Source organism: Fundulus heteroclitus, unplaced genomic scaffold (genome assembly GCF_011125445.2).
Source record: "Fundulus heteroclitus isolate FHET01 unplaced genomic scaffold, MU-UCD_Fhet_4.1 scaffold_704, whole genome shotgun sequence".
Lineage (NCBI taxonomy): Eukaryota > Metazoa > Chordata > Actinopteri > Cyprinodontiformes > Fundulidae > Fundulus > Fundulus heteroclitus.
The window spans coordinates 13,172-40,617 of record NW_023397148.1 but is presented as its reverse complement, the minus strand read 5'-3'; the positions used below and the strand labels follow the sequence as shown (position 1 = coordinate 40,617).

Here is a 27,446-nt window from a genome sequence, read left to right as displayed (position 1 = left end):
TTGCATCTCAGTGAGAGCCGCCGCTTCAGCCAAAGCCAGTTGAACCGACGCGGAGGAGCAAGAGAAGGAAGGGCGAGAGGGGATGAGAGAGTCTCCACAAGCGAGACGGAGAAAACGTCGAGTACGGAAGAGAGAGAGAGAAAAAAAAGAAACAGGCGCGAAGACGAAAGCCCAAACTGCTTAATAATTTAGAAAAAGCCAAGCTCCTAGGTAGCAGATATGAAACGTGAACATCAGAGAGAGAGGTGTCTGCTTCAGTCTCTCCCGCTCACGCACAAACTCCAGCATGACTTCATTAAACCGAAGGCTGGATTTGGCGCCTATGATTCTCAGTCGTGGCAGATGGGTGTAGGCTGGGCTCATATACCTCAACTTCATCATGGGAGAGCGGAAAGCTGGAGGAAAAAAAATAAAAAATGAATAAAAAGAAATGATGTGAACAATCCTTTGATCACATCCCCCTCCTGCCTCGATCAGTTCTTCAGAGCTCTTAGTGTCCATGAAAATACAACAAGACGTTGTGTGCACTGAGACGAGGGGGATGGGGGGGGGGGGGGGCGATTATTAGCTCGGTGGGTGTGGATTCATGATTAAAGTATGAGCTCTTCAGGAGGGAGAGTCTGCATTCCAGATCAGGCATGAGCATTTGACAAATCCGGTCGAAATAAAGTTTCTTTCACCAAGCTTACTGGGCGACTATTGGATCACTAAGCTGAGGACAGAGTCTGAACATGAAACATGCGCTGAGTCTGATGCTAAGCTATGGAACAATTCTGGGTCATGATTTCAAGGCCCCCCATCTCAAAATGGACCAGGCCAATAGTGATCCTGTACTTGAACCCCACACTACAATCTACACCAATCTAATGGGAAGCTAAGTGGACAGAGATACACAGAGACATGGGGTACTGATCGAAATCGAAACATTTTCAGCTTGAAGGGACCGACCAGTGACCATCACACCTAAAGTCATCATAACAGAAACACGGTTTGGTGCTACTGAGCAAAGAAGCATCAACGATGGCTATTTTCATCAACATCCATCTGTTACGGAATATTGTCCAATGTTAAGACTGCTGCAAGCCACTGAACGTGCATTGTCGTTATAATGTGGTATAGTAATATATTATTTGAATCCTGCATAGATTAGAACAGCAAGGCGGTAAAATGGTTAGGCATAGAGAAGGAGTGGGATCAAATAAATGTATAAATAGTCCTTTTGACTATGTGAAACTAATAATGAATACAGGTTTATGTTACGGGCACATATTCAAATAAAACGTCCTTAGGTGTGCCTTTATACCTGCAAATATAAAACTAACATGAAAAATAACCAAATTTCTTAATAAAGGATGCAATGATACACGCTTTGCATGCTATTCCAACCACTATATTGTTCTTTATTCACTGTTCATCACAATAAAAAGGAACAATTTTGATTGCTAGAAAATTTTGTTTTAAATGATGCTCTAATACTCTCTTTTATATATTAAAAATCAGAATCAACTACAACTGACAGAGCCAGAGGCCTGTAATCGTCCACAAAACTCTGACCGGTCCATTAGAGGGTAGATGTTTTTAGTAAATTCTCCTAAGTTTGTGCTTCAGTGTATCTTAGGTGTGTATGTATATGCGGTGAACTGTAAATGTGGGTTGGACAATATACTGCAGACAATATCAGTGTATGAAATCTGCTTACACTGCAATGAATGTGAGCCAATCATTTGGCTATAAAGGCCGTTAGACGCTGGTAACATGTTTGGGGAGCCTTGTTGATTGCAGCATAAAAGCTGTATTATCCAGTAAGGTGGTGAAGTCATTAAGAAGTCGCTTCAATGCCAAAACAGCAGAGGTGGGTCAGAAGCAACTTCTTTCAGCACTCTGTCAGTGTGACACCTTCCACTACAAAAGTTGTCAATGGGGGGAAAACGTTACAACTTTGGAACTGAGCTGTAGAGCATTTCTCCTCCACACTCTTGCTGTCATGGGCGTTTCTTTAAAGAGGTGGTTATGTAGAAACATTTTTTACGTTATTTATATGTCTTTTTTTTAGTCTTTTCCTAAATCTTTTCAACATTCATTTGCTTGTGGTGCAGTGGCCTCTTAAATGTTATTCATCAGTCTTCCATGAATTAGCTTTGGTTTAGCTTTATGTGCTAGTTGACTTTGACAAAGAGAATCACAACTATAAATCCCTGTGTCCTTTACCACGTTAACGTCTATACCGCAAAAGCTGCTTGTTTGGAAGTGAGATCTCCATTTATGTGCGGTTCCTTCCTCTGGTTGCATGGTGAAAGTCTGTTTTTCTGCCAGCTTTGCTCCAAACTCACCTTGTAGGAGACAGCAGACCACAACGTATTTCTACTTTAACGGGTTTGCCAGGTTTTCCTCTCCTGTAAAAGCACTTTGAATTAATTTGCGTGGGAATAGTGCTGTACAAATAAACGATAAATGTTATTGGGAACTAGTCAAATGAATTTGATGTATTCTGATTTACGCATATGTTCAATGTTCTGTTTTAGAATACCTCACATGACGTTAAAGGCCTTCTCCTTATTAAAGCCTGTGATGCACAGACCTGCCTTCATTTCCTGGAGGAAACGTTGCGGCCCCAGCTTGCCATACATTCACAACTGACTCAAAGAAATGGTGGGAATCAGAAAAAAAAAAAGCTGCTTTACTGTTAAATCAGAAAAAGAGCTTGTCCTCTCTCAACTCTAACTTTGGTTTCAGATTTGGGTCGACGGATGTCGGCGCTGTCATGGAAACTGGCCGCTGTAATGGCGCCACCCATGGCTTCATCATTATTGTGACCATTATAGCATTAGATGGCATCGGAGGGGGGCTGACTTCACATGCTCGGAGCCTCATGATTCATTTATCTGCACTTAGATATTCAGTGGCGCCGCAGCTCGTGGCGACGGGCGCAGGGGTAAATTATCAACTGATAACACAGACAATTAGCTTGTTTCACTCTGATTAAGGCAACGGGAGGCGATGGGAGCTGAGGGGGAACCAATGGGGTTTGGAGATAATAATCGATCTCAGCTGAACATCTTAGGACCAATCATGCGAATCAATCTAGTATCCGGATCACGAGCGGGACCGAGCCGAGGTATAGATAGGAAAATGACGAAAAGGAGGAGGGATATTAAAGGTTTTCCCCTCGCGGCGGCAGCAGCAGCGCCGCGTTCTGAGCAAAGACTCTCCAGGTTCCTGAAGTGAACGTTTCAGATTAGCCGGTCAACAACCGCCATTGATTTTCATGTTTTGATGCCAAGCGGCCGTTTCCCCAGAGCTCAGAGGTGCCATGTAAATATGAAAGCAGCTCAGCTCTGCTTAATTTGGTTCCGCTTCCAAGACAATTGATTCCTCCTGATCCCCATTTCTACGATTGCATAAGCTCGTGTGTGTGTGTGTGTGTGTGTGTGAGTGTGTGTGTGTGTGTAACAGCCCTAAGCTTGTGATCTGAGCTTAACCGTGTAACCTTGGCCTTCATAAAAAAAAGTTTGGCGGTCCACTTCCCAAGGACGGGCTCGTCGTAAAACACAACTGCAGCCTCCGATAACGCCTTTGTCTCCTGCTCTCTTTGTTTCTTGCTCTGGAATTTGACGAAACGCGGTCCTTTTTTTTTTTTTTTTTTGTAAAAAACATCTTTTCTTTTCTTAATCACGCTGAACCTCTGGGGGACAAAAATTTGAACTACAAATGGAGACGATGAAAACAACAACGAAGCAAAAAGCTAAAAAAAAAAAAAAAAAAGTAGAGAAGGAGAAAAATCACTCCAAGTGTAAAAATCTTGTGACACAGTTAAAACCTGAAGCCGTCTTTTTGTTCTCTGTCGGATGCAGCCAACGGCTTTGAAATGGCAGCCTGCAACAACTGAAGCTTGTGGGCTGCTGCTCACAAGCTCTCCTTCTTCTTCTCTTGGCTCTCTCCCAAACACTTCATGATTTCGTTTTTTCTTTTTGTTTTTGTTTTTTTACTTTCAGCAAAGGACGTCCAGAAAGCAAAGCAAAGCGGCTAAGTTAAAAGCGAGCTATTTATATTTGAAAATTAGCCTGACAGTTGAATGGGAACATCTGTATCTGCCAAGGATGTAACATAGATGTAGAACAGCGAGCAGGCGGTGAAGGAAATCTGCATAGAAAAAATAAACAGGAATCCATTTTTTTTTTTTTTTCCTAATGAAGGATTGGGCTCTGTGCTGGATGCCGCCAGAGAGGGTATTACATTCTGAGCATCACCTCAGTCCTTATCCTCTCCTGCAAGTTGGGGTGTAACTTTCTGATTTAATTAGTCTGGTATTTTAATGGCGTGGCCTCACTTCAAGAACGCGGCGAGGATTACTCCAGGTTAGGCCCCGGTGTCACTCCTCCAGAAGAGAGCTGTTGAATTCTGATTGGACGCCTTTCTATCTATTTATTAAATTTTTTGTCCTGCTAACCTGTCAGCCTGAAGCACAGTTACTGCCCACTTTAAAGTGTTACCTGAAAACTAAAGTGGTGCCTCGCTGTAATTTCCTAAGCCAAAAAGCTCCTCTGTAGATTTGTGTAAAGGTACAACAGCCCCCCCCCCTCCCCCCCCCCCGCCCTCCTGGACGGCAGCCTGGCAGTGAGCAGGCGTACCCAGTTAACCCCACCGTAACATGTTGGGGAAAACGTCAGGAGATTATTTTGGCAAGAGCTTCCTCCCATCTCCACTCAGCTCATGCATATGTTAATTGGACTTTTTTGCCCCCCCCCTCGGGTCGGTGTGCAATTCCGAGTGGCTGCCTATATTATGCAGGGCGGTGAGTCTGTGGAAGCCAGGTGATGTTTTGCAGCAGCCAACTGGCAGGGAAGCGTCACCTACAGCTGCAGCACAGGAAGCCGACGAGGGCCCGCCTCCTGTTGTCTTCACGTGCGCCGCTTTGATCCGACTCCCTTTACCTCCCTCATATTAAAACATTTATGTATCATATTAGTGGAGGGAAAAGGAGGTGCGGGGGGGGGAAAAGGATGTATTTGCATACAGTAAAGGCGTACCCGCAGGCAGTGTCTGCCCACCGCCGAACACTTATCACAAGCAGGGAGGTAAGTCGGAGGCTCTTTGTGCCTTTTCCAGCTGAAACCGTGCAACTCCTCAAAATGGAGACAGGCAGAAACCAGCACGGAGGGGTGGGCAGACGAGCGGGGAATGTTTGCGTCGCGGCGTGTGTCCATCAGCGCCGGGAGAAAAAAAAAAAAATCTGTTTGTCGAATCCAGACAGCCGATTTTATCAACAGCGGGATTCATAAAGGATTCTGAAGATCGCATAAAAAAAAAAAAGAGAGACGTACAGAAAGGAAACATTACAAAAGCATCTGTCGACAATCCTGTCAATTCTGACGCTGTGGCACGAGAAAGGGGCTCAAAGGAAAGAAAAGGTGGGGTACAGGGGCTCACAGAAAGGCGTAATACCCACCTTGTTCTTGTTTGATCACGTTACAACCACAAACCTCAATGTGCTTTGATGAAATTTGATGTGAGACCCACACAGCGTAGCATAACTGCAATGTGAAACTGGAAGGAAACGTTCCACAAATAAAATTCTAAAAAAGTGTGCCATGCATTTGGATTCAGCTTCCATTACTTTGATACCCCTAAGTAAAAAAAAATAAATAAAAATCTTTAATCTCAATGTATAGGCAATGAGAACATCAGTGAAGAAGAGTGAGGATATGCACCAAACAGGTCAGGTAGAACGCTGAGGAGAAGTTTTAAGCAGGGTTTGGTTGTAGAACAATATTCCAGTTCTGAAGAAAAACCTGCTAGAGGCTATAAAAGACTTGAGACTGGGGTGGAGGTTCATTTCCCAGCAGCGCTGCCCTCTACGTACAGCGGAGACATGCCAAAGAAGACGTGCAGCTGCAATTACAGTGAGAGGTGGTTCTGAAATGCATTGACTAAGAGGAGGCTGAATTCAACACATTTCTCATGATTTTTATTTGGAAAAATGAAAAACAAAAAAGGGAATTTTCTGTTCAATTAAGACACAATATTGTCTGGGAGTCTAGCTCTCAGCATCCCGATAAAACACCATGAGGTTTGTGGCGGTAACAGAGAAATATGTGAACAAAAACACAAATAGCAGAAGCACGTTTGCAATTCGCTGTAGAAATTGCGGTCGCCACGTGTGGCTTCACAGTCCGCAGCCAAACTCTGAAGCCACGAGTTGCTTGTGAGACCCTTCTGCCCCAAACATTTCTCCGGAGCCTCCGCACGACGACAGCCTGCGGGCCGTCGTAAGTGGACCGACGGTCCCTGGCTGATGTCGAGCCGTCTCCCACAGCGCTTCCACTAATTAACTTGATTAGCAATAACAGCGTTCGTGATCTCAAGTTGACTTCCGCGCTCAGTCTCCATGAGCATTTGTGAGTCCAATCGCAAACACGTAGGGGGAGATGCTCATCAAATAAACATGCAAACGATCAAATATTCTGCACAGACTCTCGACACCTAAGGTGACTGATTTCTTTTTCTTTCCTGCTTTGTGAGCTCTTTGTCAACGACAGCGCGTCTACTCCCGAGTGATTTTCCGTTAACCTCCAGAGGCGACAAGCGACACATTTCAAGGGAAGGCCTGTACTTGACTGAGTTTCTCTGTTTTCGCAGCAATAAACTCGCACTCTGAGCTGGATGCACATAAAAAACACAAAAGAACCACAGAAAAAAAAACAATTTGCATCTAAGAACTCTGCTCATTCTTGTACATTCACTTCTTCTCTTGTCCAATCAATGCGCCCGTCAGAAACTCTTACCTGTCGCTGCTTCTTATTTATCTTTATTTAACGTAAGGTTTGTGCACCAATAAGGGTCAGGGAGAAATGGTGAGCCATTTCACACCCCTAAGCTGATTCAAAACACTAATTTAAAGGAACAGTTGAAAAAACCTGCAGGAATGGTGAGAAAAAAAAGAAGATTTAACAAAGTGTCAGCTTCACGTTAAGATTAACTGATTTCACACATAAGCCATCGCTTTAATATCAAAGAGATTATATAACTCTTTAAACAGAGCCTTTTTAAAAACTTGAACTACCAAATATAATGTCGGCCAGTTTTTGATGGATTGTGAAAAATCTCCCTTCTGGTTACTTTCAAGCTATGAGCCATCTATTTCAAACCCACGGTTGTGACTGAATTCTGCAACAGTGGCCTGCATGCATCCGTCACTGTTTGGTTGACACCGGTACCACGCTGCCCTGACATCATACGGAAAGGAAAAAAAAAAAAGAGGGCTTTCTGATGCCTAAAAATAGAAAACATCTCATCAAAAAGAGAAGAAAATGAATCTGAATTATTTCCTATATTTCCCACAGTGCCTTGTGAAAGTACAGTACTTAAATCCCTTTATCTTTTTTTTACATTCTGTCACGGCACAACCACAAACTTCAGTTTATCTTGTTGGGATTTTATGTGACCGACCAACACAAAGTAGCACACAACTGTAAAGCACAGTGTTTGCTGAATGCAAATGTATGTCTCCGAATCAATACCTTCTAAGCCCTTTCTGCTGCGATTACCTCAGCAAGTTTTCTGAGATATGAAACTTCTGCCAGCTCTTGGCAAAGCAGCTCAACCTCATCCAGATTTGATGGGGAGCGTCTCTCAACATCAGTTCCCGAGCCTTGCCTCAGATCCACTTTGTGGATCCCACTATTCCATTGTAGCTTGTAAGGGTCCTTGCCCTGCCGGAAGCCGAACCTTCATCCTACTTTGCAGCATCTAACAGCGTTCCCTCCAAATCTGGCCTGTATTTAGCTCTGTCCATCCTCCCATCACAACTAGTTCATGTATCCCCGCAGCATAATACTGCCACCACCATGTCTGAGGGATGTTCAGGGTGATGCGCAATTTTAGTTTTGCACTAGATATGTTGTTGGCATGTAAGCTAAAACGCATCTGACCAAAATGCCTTCTTCCACATGTTTCTAGATCGTGTTAAACTGCAAACAGGAGGTCGTTTGGCTGTGTTTCAACTAAGTAATTGGTTTCTGTGGTATTGATTTAGATTTAAAGATTCTTTATTGTCGCCACGTGTAACCGTGGTGAAACCTCTTTTTTGGCCACTCCGGCTAAGTGGACACATAAAAAAGACAAACGGACAAACAGGCAATGAACCAGGGTTACAGTGTTTAGGGGCATCAGGGTAAAGGGGGCTGGATAAAACTGCAACCTTCTTCAAATTCACAACAAATACGGTTGAAAACTGTATAATTTATATCCACCTCCCAATCATGCTCTTGTTGGTGATGCTCTGCCTTTGCGAGGTGCTTGTGTTTATTGGGGAGGGGCAATATGTTGAATCGGGCATGAATAATGACTAACCAGACACAAGTAGATGACTAAATAAAACCGAGGACATGTCAGCGGCGGTGTCATCTCTTATTCTCGTCTGATGACGACAAATGGGGCTTTCACATGCTCATCATCTAAGGGTGCCGGCCTGCACAACCCTCCCCGCAGCCCTCTGTGACTCACATCCTGCCTTGTCCTTCACCAGCTCGCCTTCGTTCAGCCTGGACATGAGCTAATCAGCTAAATGCCATGTGTTGTTTACATCTCTAAATTGAAAAGCCTAAGATATCAATCAAATCGTTTTTTCTGGAGGAGGACAGCAGCCACGTGATCTTTTTTTTTTTTTTTTTTTTTTTTTTTGCATCTCTCTTTGAGGGTGTGAGTATAGGCAGGAGAAGGATGACATTAGATGCCGTCACCCACATGAAAAGAGATTTACGGCTCTGTCAAAAGATGAGAATTTCATCCGTTTGACAGCCAGGCGGAGTGATCGATCAGTCCCGTCACATGCACCACTCAAGCCAATGAGACGAGAGAAGAAAGTGAAAAAGATCATTATTTATCCGATAATGATAACTCAATATGTGCGATCCTTTTTCTAGCAAGTTTCTTTTGTCGGAACTCCTGACATACTCAGGGTTTTTATGGACCAATATCTGGACCTGTATTGTCTTTTTGGGGGTTCTCCTTAGATCAAACAGACCGCAGATAAGCCAGAAAATTTTAATCTGGAATCCGTGCAGGAAATGTTTGGAGAAGCTTTGAGATTTGTCATCATTTGGAAGCACTATGCTTGGATGTGCTTTTGGTTTTGCGTGTCGAAGACAGTTTAGTTAAATCTGCCTTTATGTCATCTGTGTAAAATGGTAGAAGGACAAAAATGTTCTTATATCCAGATTATTTGTTATAATCTAATTATAAATAATATATTACCAGTAGACAAGGTCCACTGGTAATATAAATAGGCTAATTCCAGCTCATGTCCAGGCGGCTAACTTAGCTAGTTTACTAGCTAACATCAGCTTGCTGCTAAAAGCTAGCTAGCTACAGAGACAACATAGCTGGTTTATCAATCTTCAACACTTTCATGCATCATCATGAGCTATTATTTATATATTTATTATATTGAAATAACTATATAACTTTAGCCCTAAAAGTTATCAATATAAAAAATGATGATTGCAGCTAAGCTAATAATGTCGGTGGTCAGAGGGCCCGGTGGCGCCGGTGCATGGCAGCCTCGCCTCTGTCAGTGTGCCCCAGGGCAGCTGTAGCTACTAACATAGCTCACCACCATCAGGGTGTGAATGTGTGTGTGAATGGGTGAATGACTGAATGTAGTGTGAAGCGCATTGGAGGTCGTCAAGACTAGTTAAAGCGCTATACAAGTACAAGCCATTTACCATTTACCATAATTGCAGAAGTATTTTTTTGTGTTTCATTAAAAAATTACCTTTCATTTAATATCTTAATTTTTTTTATTTTAATACTATCATACTATGAAAGCATTATATTGTTGACATGAGTTAAAATTTGTCCTAATGCATTGTTTCAATTACTCATTGCTTGTGTGACTTTTTTTGGGCAATCAGACGCCCCTGTAATCATCTATGGGAGGGTCTGTCTGGCAGTAAGCTATGGTACAATGCTAGTTTCTGACTTTGCAGGATAAAGTTACTCCACCGACCTCACCATGCTGTAAAATGCTTCTGGCAGGAAGTGCTTTAAGTCTCACTTCCAGACTGCTGCGTCCACGCTGTGATGACACTCAAAGTTTTAAATAATGACCTCAGGGCATATTTTTGGCTCTTGATCCTTTTGCTCAGGTTCTTGGTAAATTTGAACCTTCTCCTCCGCACCAAGGTTATCGTTTCATCAATTCCTCGTATCGACCCGTGCCTAGGGGGCACAGAGATGGCATTTTCCTTCTGGCATTTTGTTTCTGTGTCACTCAGTGTGCTTTCGTTCCTTAGACACGACACCCAACAATATTACACACATGCTCAAATGATAGTAGGCGGCATGGAAATTATTAATTGTGCAATCAAACAGGGGTCACTGTGCAGTTATCCTTTACCCCAGCCATTCATTATGAGAGCACAAGCTCAGCACAGGAAAACAGAGTTTCCTAGTGAATACAGCGGCGTATTTTCTGTCACATGATCCGCGTTAAATGTTGACAGGTTTGGAACAAGCCACTTTGTTTTGGGAAAGACAAGCAAGAAGGAAGGAGAAAAAGAAAGTTTGCACATGTTCATCACCAGCAGAACACGCTCACCTCCGCTTTGCATGCATATCATCTGTCTGAATATACCAACAGCCTCGGTGGGCACCGGCGTCTGCCTCTTTTGATGTCTAATTAAAACCATATCAGGAAGAGAGGGGGAGCTTTGTCGTTTGTTGCACTGCGTTTTGAAAAATATGCTAATGTCAATAAAAATGCATTAAAGAAACATACTAGCAGTCGCTAGCGGCTGTGATGCGCTGTGAAAGGCAGGAAGAATGAACAGAGAGGAAGAAAGTCGCTAAACAAATGAGGGGAGAGGGGAGGGGGGAGGGGGGAACTGAAACACCATTTGGCAAAAATAATCAAACGGCAGGCGACATATATGTGCCTGCACTGCCACTTCCACTCTTTAATTTATTCACAGCTCAGGCAGCCAAACAATGCAAATGAGTAGTGGTGCTTCGTGGCCCTGACGACTGGAGATAACTTTGGTTTCGAGCTACGCCCGATCGGCCTGGAGGATGAAAAGCATCTTTCCCGTTTAACCGGCCCCCGCTGCAACAATAGTGAAAAACTCCAATCCTTCATGGGAAAAAAATGGCGCGGCACATCTGCCGGGTTGAATTTTCCGTCTGAGGTAAAGCGACACCACAATGCACGAGCAGATTACAGCGGTTCTCACATAAACACAGCGCTATTAGCATTAGGATGGGAGGGAACAAAACTGGTTATAATTCTGGAGGAGATTAACACAAGATGAGGCCCTCAAATCAGCCCTAAAAAGCACTGGGGAGGCACTAGGTAAAAATGTTATCCAAATGTTATTCTTTAAAATAAAAGAATACTTCTATATCTTTCTCTGTGACTGTATCAAACCATAGTTTTCCACCTTTTTACTATTCCAGCTGACAACTGGGTCCAGTCATGATGTGTGTGAAGCTCAGCGTTACCTGGGCAGACTCAGAATCAAACAACTCCACAGTGCCGAGGAAAGGTCTTGGCTCGCTGACAGATTTGCTCTGTTTTTGCTTTTTCTGTCAGACTCAAATTTTTTTTAGCTCATCAAAGAAATGTTATTATCAGACAGAGACAGCCTGGGTAAAAAGCAGAATGCAATAAATGAGATGATTTGAGAATTTCTTTCACACCACGTTAGTGTCGTTATTTGGCAAGTTATTATATATAATATCTGTCCAGAAATATGGATGATTAGTCCAATCTGTCCACGTTAGAATCCCAAACTACTGACAAGGGTAAAAGGTGTTCAGGTATTCTGACGTTGAGATTGCATTTGCCAATCTGGAAAGCTAACAGACTCCCCACAGCTAAAGGGACTGTTTGTGGACAGGATTCCTCTTCAGATTTCTGATTTTCTGCAACTGTATGCTCAGTTAGCTCAGGGTCCCCCCCCCCCAAAAAAAAAAAACAAAATGTCTACATAAATGATTTAAGAACAGACACAGACAGCAAATGTAAAATAACTTAACCAAGTCTCTTTAATCCTAGCTCTTCTAAATCTAACAATAAAAAAAGATACTTGTTTCTGGTAAGTACATGCTAATGCCCATATGAATGATAACAATGATCTAATCAAGCAGCAGTATATTTAACCTCTGGTAAAATGAATGATTAAAAGCTAGACTGTAAGTACACCTATATAACATACAGTATGTTGCTAAAAGTCTTCACTAATATTCTTCCAAACACATATCTATCTGAGTGACATCCCACTGAATGCGAAATATCTGGGAGTGGAAAAATTTCCAGACTTGACTTATTGCACAGGTGGCATCCTATCATTGCACCACGCTGGAATTCTCTGAGCTCCTGAGAGCGACCCATACGTTCACACGTTTGTGGAAGCAGCCTGCACGCCAGAGTGCTGAGTTTTATCCACCTGTGGCCGTGGAAGTGGTTGCAACACCTGAAGTCAAATATATGGAGGGTTTTTACCCAGTACGTTGCATTTCAAAGTGTTCTGTTTGCAGCTCCCATACACCTATGTTTGTTCACAGAAAATTACCACATTACATCCACAGCTGCGACGCGTGTGCCCTCTGAGCTAACATAAGCAGTCAAAGATCGGCTAATTAAAAATTCGGCTATTTTTGCCTTTGGCTGCTTTTCATTCTTTGATACAGGGGGAAAAAAAAGCTGAACTCCAAACCCGAGGAGCGGCATTTACGTGCCCAAATGTAAAAAAAAAATAAAAAATAAAAAAGCCAGAGCCGCGCATCGATTGAGCAGTTGCTAGCATTTATCACATAGTCCTGGTGGCGGAGCGAAGGAATCTATATGGTAGCAGCAAGGTGAAGAGCTGATGTGCACCACAGCATGCAGGAATGAGAGAGTCAGAGGTGAGCAGCGGTGAGGCGGGCGGGCGGGAACAGAAAAAAAGCTCTTTTTCTTTGTTAGACAGGAAATAGGGGACACGGTGAGAGAGAGCGGGAAGAGGCAAGGCATCTCCAACCTCACGGATCACATCTTTGCGGGAGGGCAAACAGAGGGAAAAGACATTAATGACACAAACGGACGCGTGGAGGCGGATGGAGTGAGAGGAGAAAAAGGAAACAGTACGAGACCCCCTGCTGTTAGGTCCCCACGGAGCCAGGGGGGGGGCGGGGGGAGCTTCACCCCTCAGAGTCCGCCTGATGAGGTCGCCCACCGGGTGACCCCCGCGCTCCACCTGCAGCCCAGACAGCCCAGAGGGACGGCCACACGGACACAGACAGAAAGACAGACTGACGCACTGAAACAAGAAAGAATAGTTTTTATACAAGACACAAAGACAGACACGGGGAGGCCAAAGCTCCCTGGAGGGAAAGAGCCGGAGACTGGGGAGGAGCGGATGAATGAAACATGAAGGTGGCGTTTGGTTTGCTTGTGTTTGAACCGGAGGAATGAAGCGTGACAGAGGGGGGGGGGAGATGGATGAGGGGGTGAAGGCACTTTCTCCGTCTAAAGGAATGCATACTTATGCTTGTTTCGCAATAAAGAACCCGCTCCGCTCTTTGGAGACGGCGAGCTAAGCCTTTCCAGACTCTCGTCCGGAAAGCTGAGACCCGCAGGCTGGGAGGTTCAGACAGAAAAGATTCTCCAAAAAAAAAAAAGTCGACCAGAGACGCCGCTGGTCTCCGTTCCTCTCCCGCGGCTCCACTCACCACAGGGCCCCGGGTGCTTGATGGGGATGAGGCTCTTGCTCAAGCACTGCGCCTTGCGTCGCAGGCAGTCGTTGGGGAAGGTGCGTCCGTCCTTGCCGCACAGGGGCTTGTAGGTGTCGTCGCACTCGATGGGGTCGCAGGAGCAGCGGGCACCGGGCTGCTCCACCACACACACGGCGTTGAACAGACAATCCTCTTTGCACATGTCTGCAACAAGAAGAAGAAGAAGAAAAAAATTACATTAACCCAGTAATGGGAAATGGAGTTCTTTTTTGGGATAACCTCGCCTTAATCCCCTCTCATTTTCAACCCGATCAAACCATTCAGTGACCACTTGGGCCCTGGGAAGCGTTCTGAATTCGCTCGCTTGCTCAGGGTGTTTTCTTTAAAGATTTGTCATACATCTGTACGGACGCTGATAAGGCCAGTCCTGGTAGCAGCGGGGCGGACTAATCACCGCGAAGGAAAGGACAACAGGCGTAAAAAAACAGAAGAAGAAAAAAAACAACAACACAATATTCAAGAGCTGGGAAAGTGTTGAAGCGTTGCCGGCCGAACCGCTGGGAAATAAATCAGTTTTTATCCAAACAGTAATAACATGTCAGGATAGACTGATGTCACCGGTGGGGTGTGGAAAAGCGTCTCTTTCAGGAGCAGAGGTTAAAGCTTCCACAGAAATACAACGACACGATAGAAAGAAGTCTCTTTGTTACCTCGCAATACCGAATAAAACACTAGGAAGGAAGCTAATATCTGCACATTAATCACTAAATGGATGGATGGACAGCTCAAAGGAAAATGGGTGGAATTAGAAAATGAATTTTGGAAAACGAAATATTATCCATGATGTGCTTTCTCACTAACTACTTTTTTGGACTTCACAGCGACCCGTATTATTTAAATGAAGCCCTCAATCCATCAAAAAAATCAAAGTTCCTCGCCGAGTTCTTCCGTAGCTTTGAAGACTGCTTCCCAGAAACTTTGACGCGAAAAACCCAACCATTAATCATAAAAATGAATCTTAGGGTTTAAATTAAAGTCGGGCCATTGTATCCACAACTCTCGGGCTCACTTAGCGGAAATCTACAGAAGGAATTAGGAAAAAAAACGAGAGAAATACTGGTAATGTGACACGCACATTTTGCCGCCGAAGTGAGAAAATCCAATTTGAAGGTGGCCTCTGTTCTGGAGGCACTCGCTAGACTTCGACATTTATTTCACTCCTGATCTGTGGATTAAATTTGTACAGCCATTCAGTTCCTTCTCCTCTTTTCTTTAAAAGCCTGTCATGCCACATTTAATTACGCCGCCGCTCTATCTGAGCGAGGGGGCTACGCGGATGTGCAATGTCACGGTTACAAGGCGAAATGGCCATTTTCATTAGTTACCAATTTGTAATTTGCTTTGGGATATGATTTCATGGATCTCTGTTTCAAATTGAATTATTCTTTTATTTGAAAAACGGCACAGCGGATGGGGGGAGAAATAACTTTTCCGCTTGCTCACATATATGAACCTGGCCACGCAAATAAACACAAACTCACAAATGCACTTTGGCTGAGATTTATGCGCCCTGCGGTCTTCGGAGCTGTCCATCAGCCTGTCAAGCAGAGCAGGAAGCAGAACCACACAGTGTCAAAAAAAAAAAACAACAGCTGTAAATCAGCCTTCAGTGCTGCCTGTACCGAGAGACGCTCCGTGTCCAGAGCCACTCTCGTCTCTCTGGCGGCATCATTGGGTCTTGGTGCATTAGTGTTGCCGCGCATTACGGCTGTAAACCTGCACAGCTGATTCCCCCCGCGCCGACAACACAGCGGCAAAATTGGATTTCCTCCGATGGCTATCAGACGTACAGTAAAAAGCTGACAGCTCTTTGTTGACGGAGGCTTAAACCCCGTGTTCTAATAGCAAAGATAACAGCCCTGGAGGCTTTTATCGAGGCGGGACTGGAGGCCCGTGATACAGCTGAGATACAGCGGAGACTCGGTGACCTGAGGGTAATTTACCTCTATATCATGGATAGGAACACGGTTACTTTTTGCCAGAAAGTTTCCAACCTTTACTCTAACTTTTGGAAAGCGTTACAAAGTATTCACGCCCCCTGAGCTTGCCCCCCTTTGGTCACATTACTGCACCAAACCTTAAACCACTAAAGACACGATGGTCAGGTCGCAGCGGCTCAGGCTAACCCTCCATCCCTCTATGTAATTTTGTTGTATGTACCTTGTATGTATAATGCCAAATAAAGTCCTTTACTTTTACTTTAAATGTGACAGACTGACATGAAGAGTGTGAGTTGGACGCAAACTTAGACATTGTTTTTCAATTTTCTTTAACAAATGAACATCTGAGAAGGGTGAAATGCATTTCTACTCAACCCTGTGTGATTTAATCGAAATGCTGCCCTTCCAATTAGGCCTCAGAAGTTTGTTGGAAATAAAACAACATGAAAACCAAGGAACACAGCAGACAGAGTGGAAAACGTTGTGGAGAACTTTAAAGCCAGTTCAAGCACTGAGTAAATGCCTAGAAGAAATCAATACGTGGATGTGCCAGAATTTTCTTCAGTTGAATAAAAACAAAACAGAAGTAATAATTTTTGGACCAATAGAGGAAAGATCAAAAGTTAGCACACAGCTTCAGCTGCTTCAGCTAAAAAACACTAATCAGGCCCGAAACCTGGGTGTAGTGATGGACTCAGACCTGAACCTCCAAAAGCATCTAAAGACAGTTACAAGGTCAGCTTTCTATCACCTGAAGAACATTTCTAGGATTAAAGGACTAATGACTCAGAAGGATCTGGAAAAACTAATCCATGCGTTTATTTTTAGTAGAATTGATTACTGCAACGGTGTTTTCACAGGTCTGCCTAAAAAGTGGATCAGACAGCTGCAGCTGATCCAGAACGCTGCTGCCCGCGTCCTCACCAAGACTAAGAAAGTAGAGCACATCACCCCAGTTCTAAAGTCCTTACACTGGCTCCCTGTATCTCAGAGAATAGACTTTAAAATACTTCTGTTAGTCTATAAATCCCTGAATGGCTTAGCACCTAAATACATCACAGACTTGTTATCGGTGTATCAACCCTCCAGACCACTCAGGTCTTCTGGCTCCAGCCTACTCTGCATACCTAGAACCAGAACCAAACATGGAGAAGCAGCATTTAGTTCCTATGCTTCACTTATCTGGAACAAACTTCCAGAAAACTGTAAAAGTGTTGAATCCCTGAGTTCCTTTAAATCGAGATTAAAAACACATTTGTTTAAAATTGCCTTTGAATGTTCAAGTTAAAATGTTTTACTGTTTTCAAATGTTCTTTTTTGTTTCTACACTATCCCTACTTGCTTTTATTCTGTTTTATTTTCCTATATTTTAATCATGTTAAGCACTTTGCATTGTCTCTGCACTGAATTGTGCTATATAAATAAATTTGCCTTGCCTTGCCTTGCCTTGAAGCAGGTTTAGGATATAAAACAGTGTCTCATGGATAGCTGTTTGATCTATAATCTAATAATGAATAGATTGACAAATAGTAAATCCACAAAGACATGGTCATCTATTTAAACCAACAGAAGAGCATGAACTAAAGCAGCCGCCATGAGCCCTATGTTCACCTTGGAGGAGCTGCAGAGATTCATGGATCATGTGGGAGAATCTGTCCACAACCATTAATCGTTTACAGTCTGACTTCATTTATGGATGAGTAGACAGAAGAAAATGTTTTTTGTGAAAGCCCTTTTTATGGGGCAGAGCAGACGTGGATATCTGGTTAGATGAGGAAACAACCCTCAACATACAGCGAGGGCTAAAATGGAGTGGTTTAGATCACGGCATAGTCATGTGCTGCAATGGCCTAGTTAAAGTTCAGATCTAAATCCAATCAATAATCTGTGTTGAAAACTGATTTCCGCGGGTACTTTCCATACAAACAACGTAGCCCAAAAAGAGGTTTAGCTGAAATGACAGCTAAATTTGGTTTCACAAAGTATTCCTCTATTTCTTTTCTCTTTTTCTCAAAGAAAAATATATATTTTTTAAAATTACTTTCCTTCTAATTCACAATTATTTAGTGCTTTATGTTGGTCTATCAAATGAAGTCCAACTAAGATACATAATAAGTTTGGGTTTGAAATGTGAAAACCCTGGGAGGGTTTAAAGGGGAGTGAACGCTTTTGTGAGGCACTGCATGAAAGCAGCAGCAAGTTGTTATCTCCTCTTCCAACAATGGCTGTCTAACCGGTTTGCTCATCAATCACGAGGTGATTCAGACTCTGTGTCATGGAATATAAAGAAACAAATGAATTCAGAAAAGAAAGTGTTGTTTTTTTGTCCGAACATGTGAGCCCACATGATGAGCACTGCTTAATCTGACCGGGGAAACAGAATAGCTTTCAGTAAACCAAAGAGGAGTTTTCACTTCTCTTCAATGAAGCGGCTTTTTAGCCAGCTCAAAGTACCGGACAGTTCTTCCTTACCCGACTTTCTGCATTGTCCGTTATGGATCTTCCTGAGGCTGATGCCCTTCTGAAAGCCCGTGGCTGTCATGGCACACTCGCTGGCGTATGTGCGGCCGTCGCTGGCGCACAGCGGCTCGTTTCCTGGTGGGCAGGACTCGGGTGGCTTGTGGATCTGAGGCAGGCGGGTGACAGCCATCACTCGGCAGATGGTGTTCAAACTGTTCTCGCTGTCTTTACAAGGGTCTGTGGAGGCAGTGACATTCGGCAGCAGGTTAGGAACAGGCTAGCAGCGCAAATCTGTATCAAGCGACATTTAAAGTGTCAACAGGAAGTCTACTAGAACAGTGCTTCCAACACAATTCGACCCGAAATAACGGACTTGTGACTCAACTATTCATTGACCAGTGTGAGACGGTAGCTGATGGAACAATAACTCGGAGCTGTATTACCAGTTTCTCAATGCTGGGTAGTTTTCAGGCACTTATTGCACAGAATATTATATCCTTTAGCTCATCTGTTGTTTTTAGAGTAACAGTACTGAGTCAGGCTCTTTTCTCAGGTAGTCTATCTACAGGTAAGGAAGGGGCAGCCCCCCAGCTCCCTTTTTTGCCTGGAGTGTCGACGCACTGCTTTTACGCATGGACAATCAGGTTTTTGGAAGCATCGAAATAGAAAAGACATTCTGATAGGAAAGGAAAACACAGTAGAAGGAGGGGATCATTCGCTGCTCACAGCAGGGCTTATAGCCCAACTTTGGGAAGTCGTACAAATAATCTCTTGACCGTCTTTTGCTCACATACTGGTAAAAGAACTATTAAACAACATAAAACATGTCTGTGAAATTAACAGAGTACAGGGTAAAATCTAAATTCTGGTTATGAAATAAGAGCTCATATAGTACACGCACCCTGTATCTCTGATGGAGGCTCTGATTTTGAAGTAAGACAGGAAGTTCCAAAAAAAGTTAAAAACAAAGCAACTGGACTTGTTTTCCGTAGTTGAAGAAGTTTCGCTTCCTCTCCAGGAAGCTTTCTCAATGGCATACCGCGCACGTGACGTCACCGACTCAAGAGCAACGCCCCTTTTGCCGCTTAGGTAGGACATACAGGTAGAGAACGCCCGTAGCAACCAGCTATTACACGCGCAACAGAACCAGCGATATGACCGACTCTATAGCCGTTAAACTTTCCCAAGACAATGTCCCAGGCGCACGGATTACTGGTCGCACTGTCGAAGAACACATCAACCTTCAGCTCAAACGATGGCTTGAGTGTCGAGGGCTTAAAAAAACGGAAAACGGGCCGAGTTGATCGAACTGTAAGCTTTGTTGTTTTTTTCCTGCGCGGCGATCATGGCGTCCGTCCAGGGATCGGTATATGTTTAATGTTTGTCTTATTTGAAATGTTTTTGAGTAAGCTATCCTGGTAGCAGGGTATCATGTTAGCGCGTGCTACCATGATAGCCTATATGGTATCATGGTAGCAGGCGCTTCATTATTAACATGTCGGCCACTAAAATACTCTTACCTGTTCACTACTTGATGTCGCTGGAATTGGGTCAGGATGTTCTTCGGTTGGGCCCTTTCCTCCGACAAAATGCTTGCTACATATGTAGGCTGACCGCACCGGTGTACCCAGCGCACACATTTCTCCTTGGCAGTCTTGAAGAAAACATCCTTCATATGCGGCCGATCAGCGTACCTCGAGTCGCTGTTGCCCGTTCCATAGCAACAATGTTTAAAAACCATGGTTTTAGATTTGGAAAAAGCAGTCATTTACCGAGTAAAACCAAGGGTAACGCACGTCTCTTTTACAGCGAAACAGCGGCGGACTATGCAAGCTTGTCCTAATGCGTACCACGTGATGTGACGTCATCGTGACGTTACGTTTCTAAAAATAGCTCGCTCGCGGTACGCCATTCAAAAAGTCTGGAGTAATGTGGAGTAACAAGCTTCCACAGGTAGGGTACAATAACGACCCTAACGACTCCTCGTTACAGAGGAGTGGACCAGTTTCGGTCCAATCTGCTGGCTTAATGGCTTTAACGACCGCCCATTACTAAGGGGTGGACCTGTTTCTGTTGAATTTGCATGTTATCTAAGCCATTTCAAGGCCTTTGTCAGGCAATGGTATAAAGCTTGTTACTCATCATTACTCCAGACTTTTTGAAATGAGAAAGCTTCCGGGAGAGGAAGCGAAAAACGTCTTCAACTATGGAAAACAAGTCCAGTTGCTTTGTTTTTTTACTTTTTTTGGAATGACCATGACCTGGATGACTGAGAATCTTCACCGGCATAAGACAGGAAGTAATAGTTATTCTGTGGTTTTATGATCACAAAATCAACTAACAGAGACAGCACTGCTTAGCAGCAATTTGGGGCACTCAGCAGAAAGAGCAAACCGTGACAGGGCAAGAGTGCAAAAAGTAACGTGAGAGTAGTGCTTCCCATTAGCACAAGGCAAGAGGTTATTTCAGTTTTAAAGAAATCTGGACTGCAGTTGGGCACCTCTTGTTTAAAATCTAAATTCATTAGAGATGGCCAAACCTGACCCCAATAATAGAACAATAAACGGCGATTCTTTGCAACAGTTTAAAATTTGTCTAACCTTTATCTGGTTTGTGAAAGCAGCCAAAATGCATTTCTAATACATTTCTTAGTATTAGAACCGGTTTATCATTAGATAAAAATAATGCAATATAATGTCCAGTTAAATCTGGACAGAATATTTTTTTCTCACTGGGTTTATAGACTGCTTTGAACATTTAAAACCATTATCTCATGCGTCAACACAAAACAAAAATGGTTTTATAGTTTTCCTAAAAATATTTCTAAAACACCCTCTTTAAAGGTGGATGCATTGTCCCAGCCCTGCTTAATTATAACAAATAATGTTTGACGTCCAGTTAAGTTTGTGGGGTTGGAACTTGGAAACAATCGAGATGGTGCTTCAGAGATAGCATCAGTGGCCCTGTAGATGAGAGCAGGACAGGGCAGGACCTTGGATCTGAGACTAGACAAGAAAATAGATGGAGAGACCATCGCTTTGATTAGCTCTCTGCCACCTCCCTTCCTCCGGCGGGGCACTGCTTCCGCTCCCTTTGCCCTATCAGTCTGCGGATCATAATGAAATGGGATGTGCGGGATGACGGTTCTACCTCCTGGAAACCGTAGCTCTGGCTTTATCCTGCTGTCCACGCTTTCCAGGATGCGGGAAGACAAAAGGATTTATGCGGCACCCTAACACATTAAATCACTGCCAAGTTTGGGCGAGTCATTCAAAACACGCTGAGGATGAAGCGTCCTATCATCGGGGGGAAAGGAAAAGAGAGAGAGAATGAGAAACAGGAAAATAAGAGGGGAACGGTTTCCAAAGACCTTTGGCAGCCGTACAAGGAATGACAATGACGGGGCTTTTTAAAAGCGGGACAGAGTGGCGCGGTTAAAAAGGCAGGGTGACCACCGGCCAGGACTCGCATTGATTTCCAGCAGCACAATGCAAAGGCTTGCAGAGACTCACAACAGAGTAAACAAGGGTTTTATCGTAATTCACGCAGTGTCTCTGCATGACGCAGTGCTTCAGCCGCCAGCCAGACCATTATCTGAGAGAAAGACCATTACCTCCCATTAACCGAGAGGAACTGCTTCCAGGATCCATGCTTTTCTCTAGCAGAGCAAGTAGGGTAATTACAAAAAGAATAGCTTGTTTGCTACAAAAAACTAGCAGTGTGGATAAATCAAACGGGTTTGGCCCAAGGTTTTCAGAAGCCACGGCAGCAGGGAGATTTAGAAAACCCATCAGGGCCATCTGCTCCCCTGAGCCTTGGCCCTTCTGAGGGAAAACAGTGGAATGCGGGCGACTCGCTCTGGATTTATACGACCAACCTTCTCCCCGTAGATACGCGCATCTATCTCCCGACGCCCGACACCCAGCTTTGGCTCCCGCTGCGCAGAGACGCAGCTACTTTCTGTTGTTCTCTCCCCCTCCATCTGGCTTGCCAGGAACGTAAAAGTTGAGCGCGCCGAGCGCAAACAACCACTTGCCAGACGATAACAAGGAAGAGCGAAAGAAACAGACAATAACGACAGCTCTGAAGACCTACTTAGAGAAAACAACAATTCACACCACGGGAAGGCCTGTGTGAAGCAGAGCAATCTGAAAGAAAAATGGGAATTAGCTGAGGTGTGCCAGGAGTGACTGCGGTACGGGGAGGGAAAACAACAACAAAGGCAGTGGTAGTAAACAAAAGAAAATAGGAGAAAGTTTTCCAGAGGAAATCATAAGGCAGGAAAGCCTTTTTCTTAATGGATTCCTCTCCTTCGAACGTGAAGATCCACTACTGTAATCCGAGTTACGTGAAACAAAAAGCATTGTGGATTCTGGCTTCATGTGACGGGTGTGAAGATAATCAGAAGGAGTAGCGATCACTGATAAAAAGTGTGTGCACGCATAAAAATATGTATGTTCACGCAGAAATCAGCGAATTTGAAAAATTGGGATTGCTGGCTAAAAACAGCAATGCACTAAAAAAAGGGAACTAAAACTAGGCAAATTTTTCTTGAAATGAGTGTATTTGTCCTTGATTTGAGCAGGAAAGTTTAAATGATCAGCCAATGGATGACAACTCATCTCCCTCGTCTAATTTCAAGTGCAGTATATCTAATTATCTTATTTTAGGGGTAAAATACTCATTCCATATGCAGAAAACCTCGTTAACCTGCTCAAATCAAGCATAAATACGCTCTTTTGAAGAACATTTTATAGGGTACCCATTTTTCGGTGTACCCTATAGCCACATTTTTTTTAATGGATTTTGGATTCAGTTTCTGAAAAGACAGACCAATAGCAAACATAATGTCAAAAGGAATAAAAGCTTGTGGACGAAACTCACCGCAGGCTCCATTGTATTGCACTCGTATGTTCTTCTGGTTCTTGCACGCGTGGTGGTGGAGCTCGCACCGGTTGGCGTAGTCCTTGCCGTCGCTGCCGCACACCGTCTCGCCGGGCTTGCCGTCGCAGCTCAGGGGGCACACGCATTTAGCCGACAGGCCGTCCGACGACTGGACGCAGGTGCTGCCGTAGCTGCAGGTCACCTCCGTGCACGGGTCTTTCAGAGCTGCGGGTCGAAACGGGAGATTTAGCCAAAAGCCTTTTTTTTTTTTTTTCTTTTTCCACGTTGACGAGTACATCTGTCGAGCAGGAGTGGAACGCCGCTGAATACTCTCTGTGCACACACTGGAGTGCGTTATGAATGACGGGCCATCTTATCTGTGCGGCTCTTTTGGAAGCCCGGCGCGGTTATTTGAAGAAGTACTTGACACCCCCTGGGTAAGGACGCGGCGGCGGCGGCGCAGCTCAACCAACGGGTCCTGTTCATGTCGGCGAGAAGTGTGAATTGAATTACAAGCTTTGCATTCGGACCACATTCCCCATCGCTATGCTTGAGCGTGCTTTAATCAGCCCGGCTGCAAAGCGACCCTCGGCGTATTTACCTTTTGACGATTTAGTCCATGAGAAAGAAAAGTAGCAGAAAAAAAGTCCCTCCCAAAAATGCCCTGAGGAAACTGTTTCCACCCCAATTAAACGGTGCGCCACTTGTCGCTGAGTGGCTCGTTCTAATCAACGGAGAAGGTGAAACTTTTTAATTTGGCCTTATTCGCCATCGTGGGGGGGGGTAGTCCTAGGGGCCTCGTGTGCTTGACAAAAGACCGCCATGAGATTACGATCGCTGTCATCTCCCAGCGTGATCCATATTTATGGCTGTCACGGACAAACGTTCTCTACCGTGAGAGCCGAGCCGAGCGCTGGAAGCCCTCTCATTTCCTAGGCCCTGACTCCCGTTTTTTTTTTTTTTTTTCTTTGTAATAAATATTTACCCTAGTCTGATACTATCAACCCTCTTTTGTTACATCCAGCATCGATGAATTTAATTTCAAACTGGAGCGTATAGACTGACTTGCATATTGCTTTGTGTTTTTTTTCTTTCTTCCACCTGTCATCGTTCGGAAGCGAAGACAAGGGGAAAATGTCTTTTTTTTTTTAATGCAATACCTGCTCCAAAGATGGAGCAGCGCCGGCTTGTTAATAACAGAAAGGAGCGCATGCAGAGATATGTATATTATGGATGGGTAAGGAGACAGGATTGCTATAAGGAGTACTATTGATCAAAGGATCGCCCCACCTTGCTTTCCTCATCGTCGTGACACATTCTCGCTTCCATTTTTTTTTTTTTCTTCCCCCGTCCCGCTGTCAAGTTCTTTTGAGGTCTGTTGCCTCAGAGTCGCTAATGAACACCTCCTCCTTTGCGCCGGGGGAACTTTGAAACTGCTTCTAGACCTAATTTTATAAGCATCTTCAAAAAAATAAAGTGCTAAATTGCAGCCCGGACCAAAGGAGACTGGCTGAGACTGGCTTGGTGAAATCAAAAGTAATTACTGTAAATCATCAGGTATTGTGAGCCGCTGATGACAGCCTTGTGGCAGCCCGCGCCGACTAGATGGCCATTGTGATGCTTTGTGTCTTATCGTGCGAACAATGTGATGCTGATGACCTCCCGGATACAGAGCGGAGGTAACAGCCTTGTTGGAGCAGCAACGCACAAGGCACGTTTAGTACCTGCTTCACATGTACAAAAGGATCTGGGCTGAGGTACAGTGCCTTAGAAAAGCACTTATCCCCCCTCCTCCTAAACTTCCAAGCATTCATTGGAATTTTGTACAACAGACATAGTAGTGCGTTGTTGTGAAGTGGAAGGAAGATGAGACATGGTTTAAAATCTTTTTACAGAGAGAAATAGCTAAAAGAAAATTGTGCCATGCGTTTTTCTTCACTCTCATACCCCGCCGTAAAATCCAGTGAGAACTAACAACACATTATCCTGAACACGGCGGCTCCGTGAGGAAAGATGTTGGCGGAAGCATCATGGAAAGTTCGGAGTTGATGGGAACGACGGCTGGAGTTAATGGTGTTTGTACTTGGAAGCGCTTTTTTGTAAGTTCCCGGTGGGGCCGCCTAAAGTTAGAGTTACAACTAGTGTTGCGCCGATGCCATTTTTTGGCCCCGATACCGATACCCTATACCTGGCTGTGCAGTATTGGCCGATACCGATACCATCTGTTGGCAATTGATGTGTGTGTGTATATATGAAGAACTGCATACTACTTAGGGTAGTATAACTTTTTTTTGCCTACCTGGAATGGGTGACAATAGTTGAATAAACTTTTGGCTCTCAAAGGCCAAAATAGTGCAACATTCATGAAATTATAACATGTATAATAGTAGTGCAACAGTAAAATTACATTAATAATTGAATAATCTCATTTAAACCCTGAGTTTTGGCTCTCAAATGCCAAAATAGTGCAACTTTCATGAACTTATATAACATGTATAATACTAGTCGGGACCATTTTAGTGCTGGATCGGGCCCCGTCCAATACTGGTATCAGTGCAACAATAGTTACAACTGAGAAGGTCGGTGGTGGCTGAGAAGCCCAAAGGTTGGTATCCAATATGGCTGCCACACATGAATGTGGTGAAAGTGGATCCAACTGTCTGTCTCTCATTAATCCAGTTTGAACATATAACTCCCTAAAATATATATACACCAGATTTTTTTTTTTTTTTTTTTTTTTTTGCTCGTACTGTGGTTAGCACCAATACAAATATTAAATCCCACGGTTCTCAGACTTGCAACTAGAACCCTCTCAACTCGGGTGTGACGTACGTCATTCTGAGCTCCAAATAAATGCAGCATAAATACAGGACATTCCAGAAAACAACAACAAAACAATAGTGAGGGCTGTAAAAGACTTAAGAGCAGGGTGAGAGTTTATCTTCTAGCAGAACAATAACCCTAAAGATACAGTCAGAGACAGAATGCAACGGTTTCGTGTGCTGGAACTGCCCCGTTAAAGTCCGGAGCTCATGTTTGCAGGCACCTCTCCATTCAGTCTGTCTCAACTTGAGCTAATCTGAACAAAGAAAAATGTACAAAGCAGGGAGAGGCATACCTCTCACGGCTTTCAGGTGTAAATGAAATAAAAGGTGGTTCCACTCAGTCAGGGGAGCTGAAACACACACAACACTTTTCCAATTTCAACTTAAAAAAAAAGAACACCATGTATCATTTTCCTTCCACTTTTACAACTATGCACTTTTGCGAGGCCCAAGCGATACTATCAGAAATGGTCTATAATGTTGTGTTTTCGGAATGGTTTAATTGAACCCAAAAGGGAGCCCTTTTTTTTCAACATTTAGGATTTCTGTAAAATGATTTAGCTTAGCCGGCTGCTGGCATGGTTGAACAGGCAGAGGGGGCACTCCTGTTTATTTTGTGGAAGCTAGTGACAACTTTTCAAATTTATTTTTTTTGATTTCCCTGAATAATAATCCGGGCTTCTCTTCCATCCCCAGCTTCCTTTGCCTCTGAGCATAGCGGTAGGCTTACAGGCAAAGAAGGAGAGGCGCAGGCTCTCTTGATTTGAATGCTAACAGGAGCCAATTTGGATATGAAGCGTTGCCTCGATGGGGCGTTAGTGCAGATAAGCCGCCCTTCTCAGACCCAGACAAGCGGACAAATTGCCTCGGCGAATGTGATAGGTGTAACAAGCACAAATGGAAAAAAAAAAGAAAGAAAGAAAAAAAGAAAAAAAAAACATGCCCACTGCAGCAAACTTCTGAGAGTGTATTTTCTTATTATCATCACGTGAAAGGTGGCAAGAAAGAGACGAGAAAGCAGGGGAGAGAAAAAGCTCTGCTGAGCTGCCGTCGTAAAATTAGAATGAGTCTTGCTGCCAATTAGATCAGTCTCCTTTGCTGGAGTGTATCTCAGCGAGTTTAGACGGGCAAGGAGAATGAGGGAAGAAAAGATAAGAATAAAGACAGAGAGATAAAGATTCAAAGTGACACTGCGGCAGCAACATCCCTGCTCAAACAGGAAGCTGAGACGTCTGTAGTGTCTTATTTGGAGGAAGGGAAAAAAAACGTTTCAGGCGAACACCTGGCGTCCTCGGATTTTAGTCAGAGAATTTTCATATATCTATTTATGTTTGGATTTAATGATGACTTATCATCCATTTGATTTAAGTATTTGTCGAGCCAACAAATACATATGCGGGTGCAACTTAACACATTAGAATAACAAGCATGAAAAAGTTCATGTGTGTCAGTGATTCAATTCAAAAGGGGAAGCAGGCATCAAAGCCATGTTATGGCCAATGCAATCATGGAGACTTGACAGTTACCCTGTGAAGATTCACTGACACTCTCCATAAAGCAGGGTAAG

At 43.8% G+C, this 27,446-nt stretch overlaps 1 protein-coding gene across 1 annotated transcript in view; it reads right to left on the bottom strand.

The window, feature by feature from the left end:
* Positions 1-23,367, bottom strand: part of LOC118561690 (agrin-like) — a 39,311-nt gene extending 15,944 nt beyond the window's left edge. Inside the window, exons 1-3 of the mRNA XM_036133941.1 lie at positions 23,055-23,367; positions 18,183-18,407; positions 13,708-13,914 (exon numbers count right to left, since the gene is read on the bottom strand). Coding sequence (XP_035989834.1) covers positions 13,708-13,914; positions 18,183-18,407; positions 23,055-23,352 — 730 coding nt within the window. The 5' untranslated portion in view covers positions 23,353-23,367. The remainder of the gene's footprint in view (positions 1-13,707; positions 13,915-18,182; positions 18,408-23,054) is intronic.
* Positions 23,368-27,446: the final 4,079 nt, after the last annotated feature.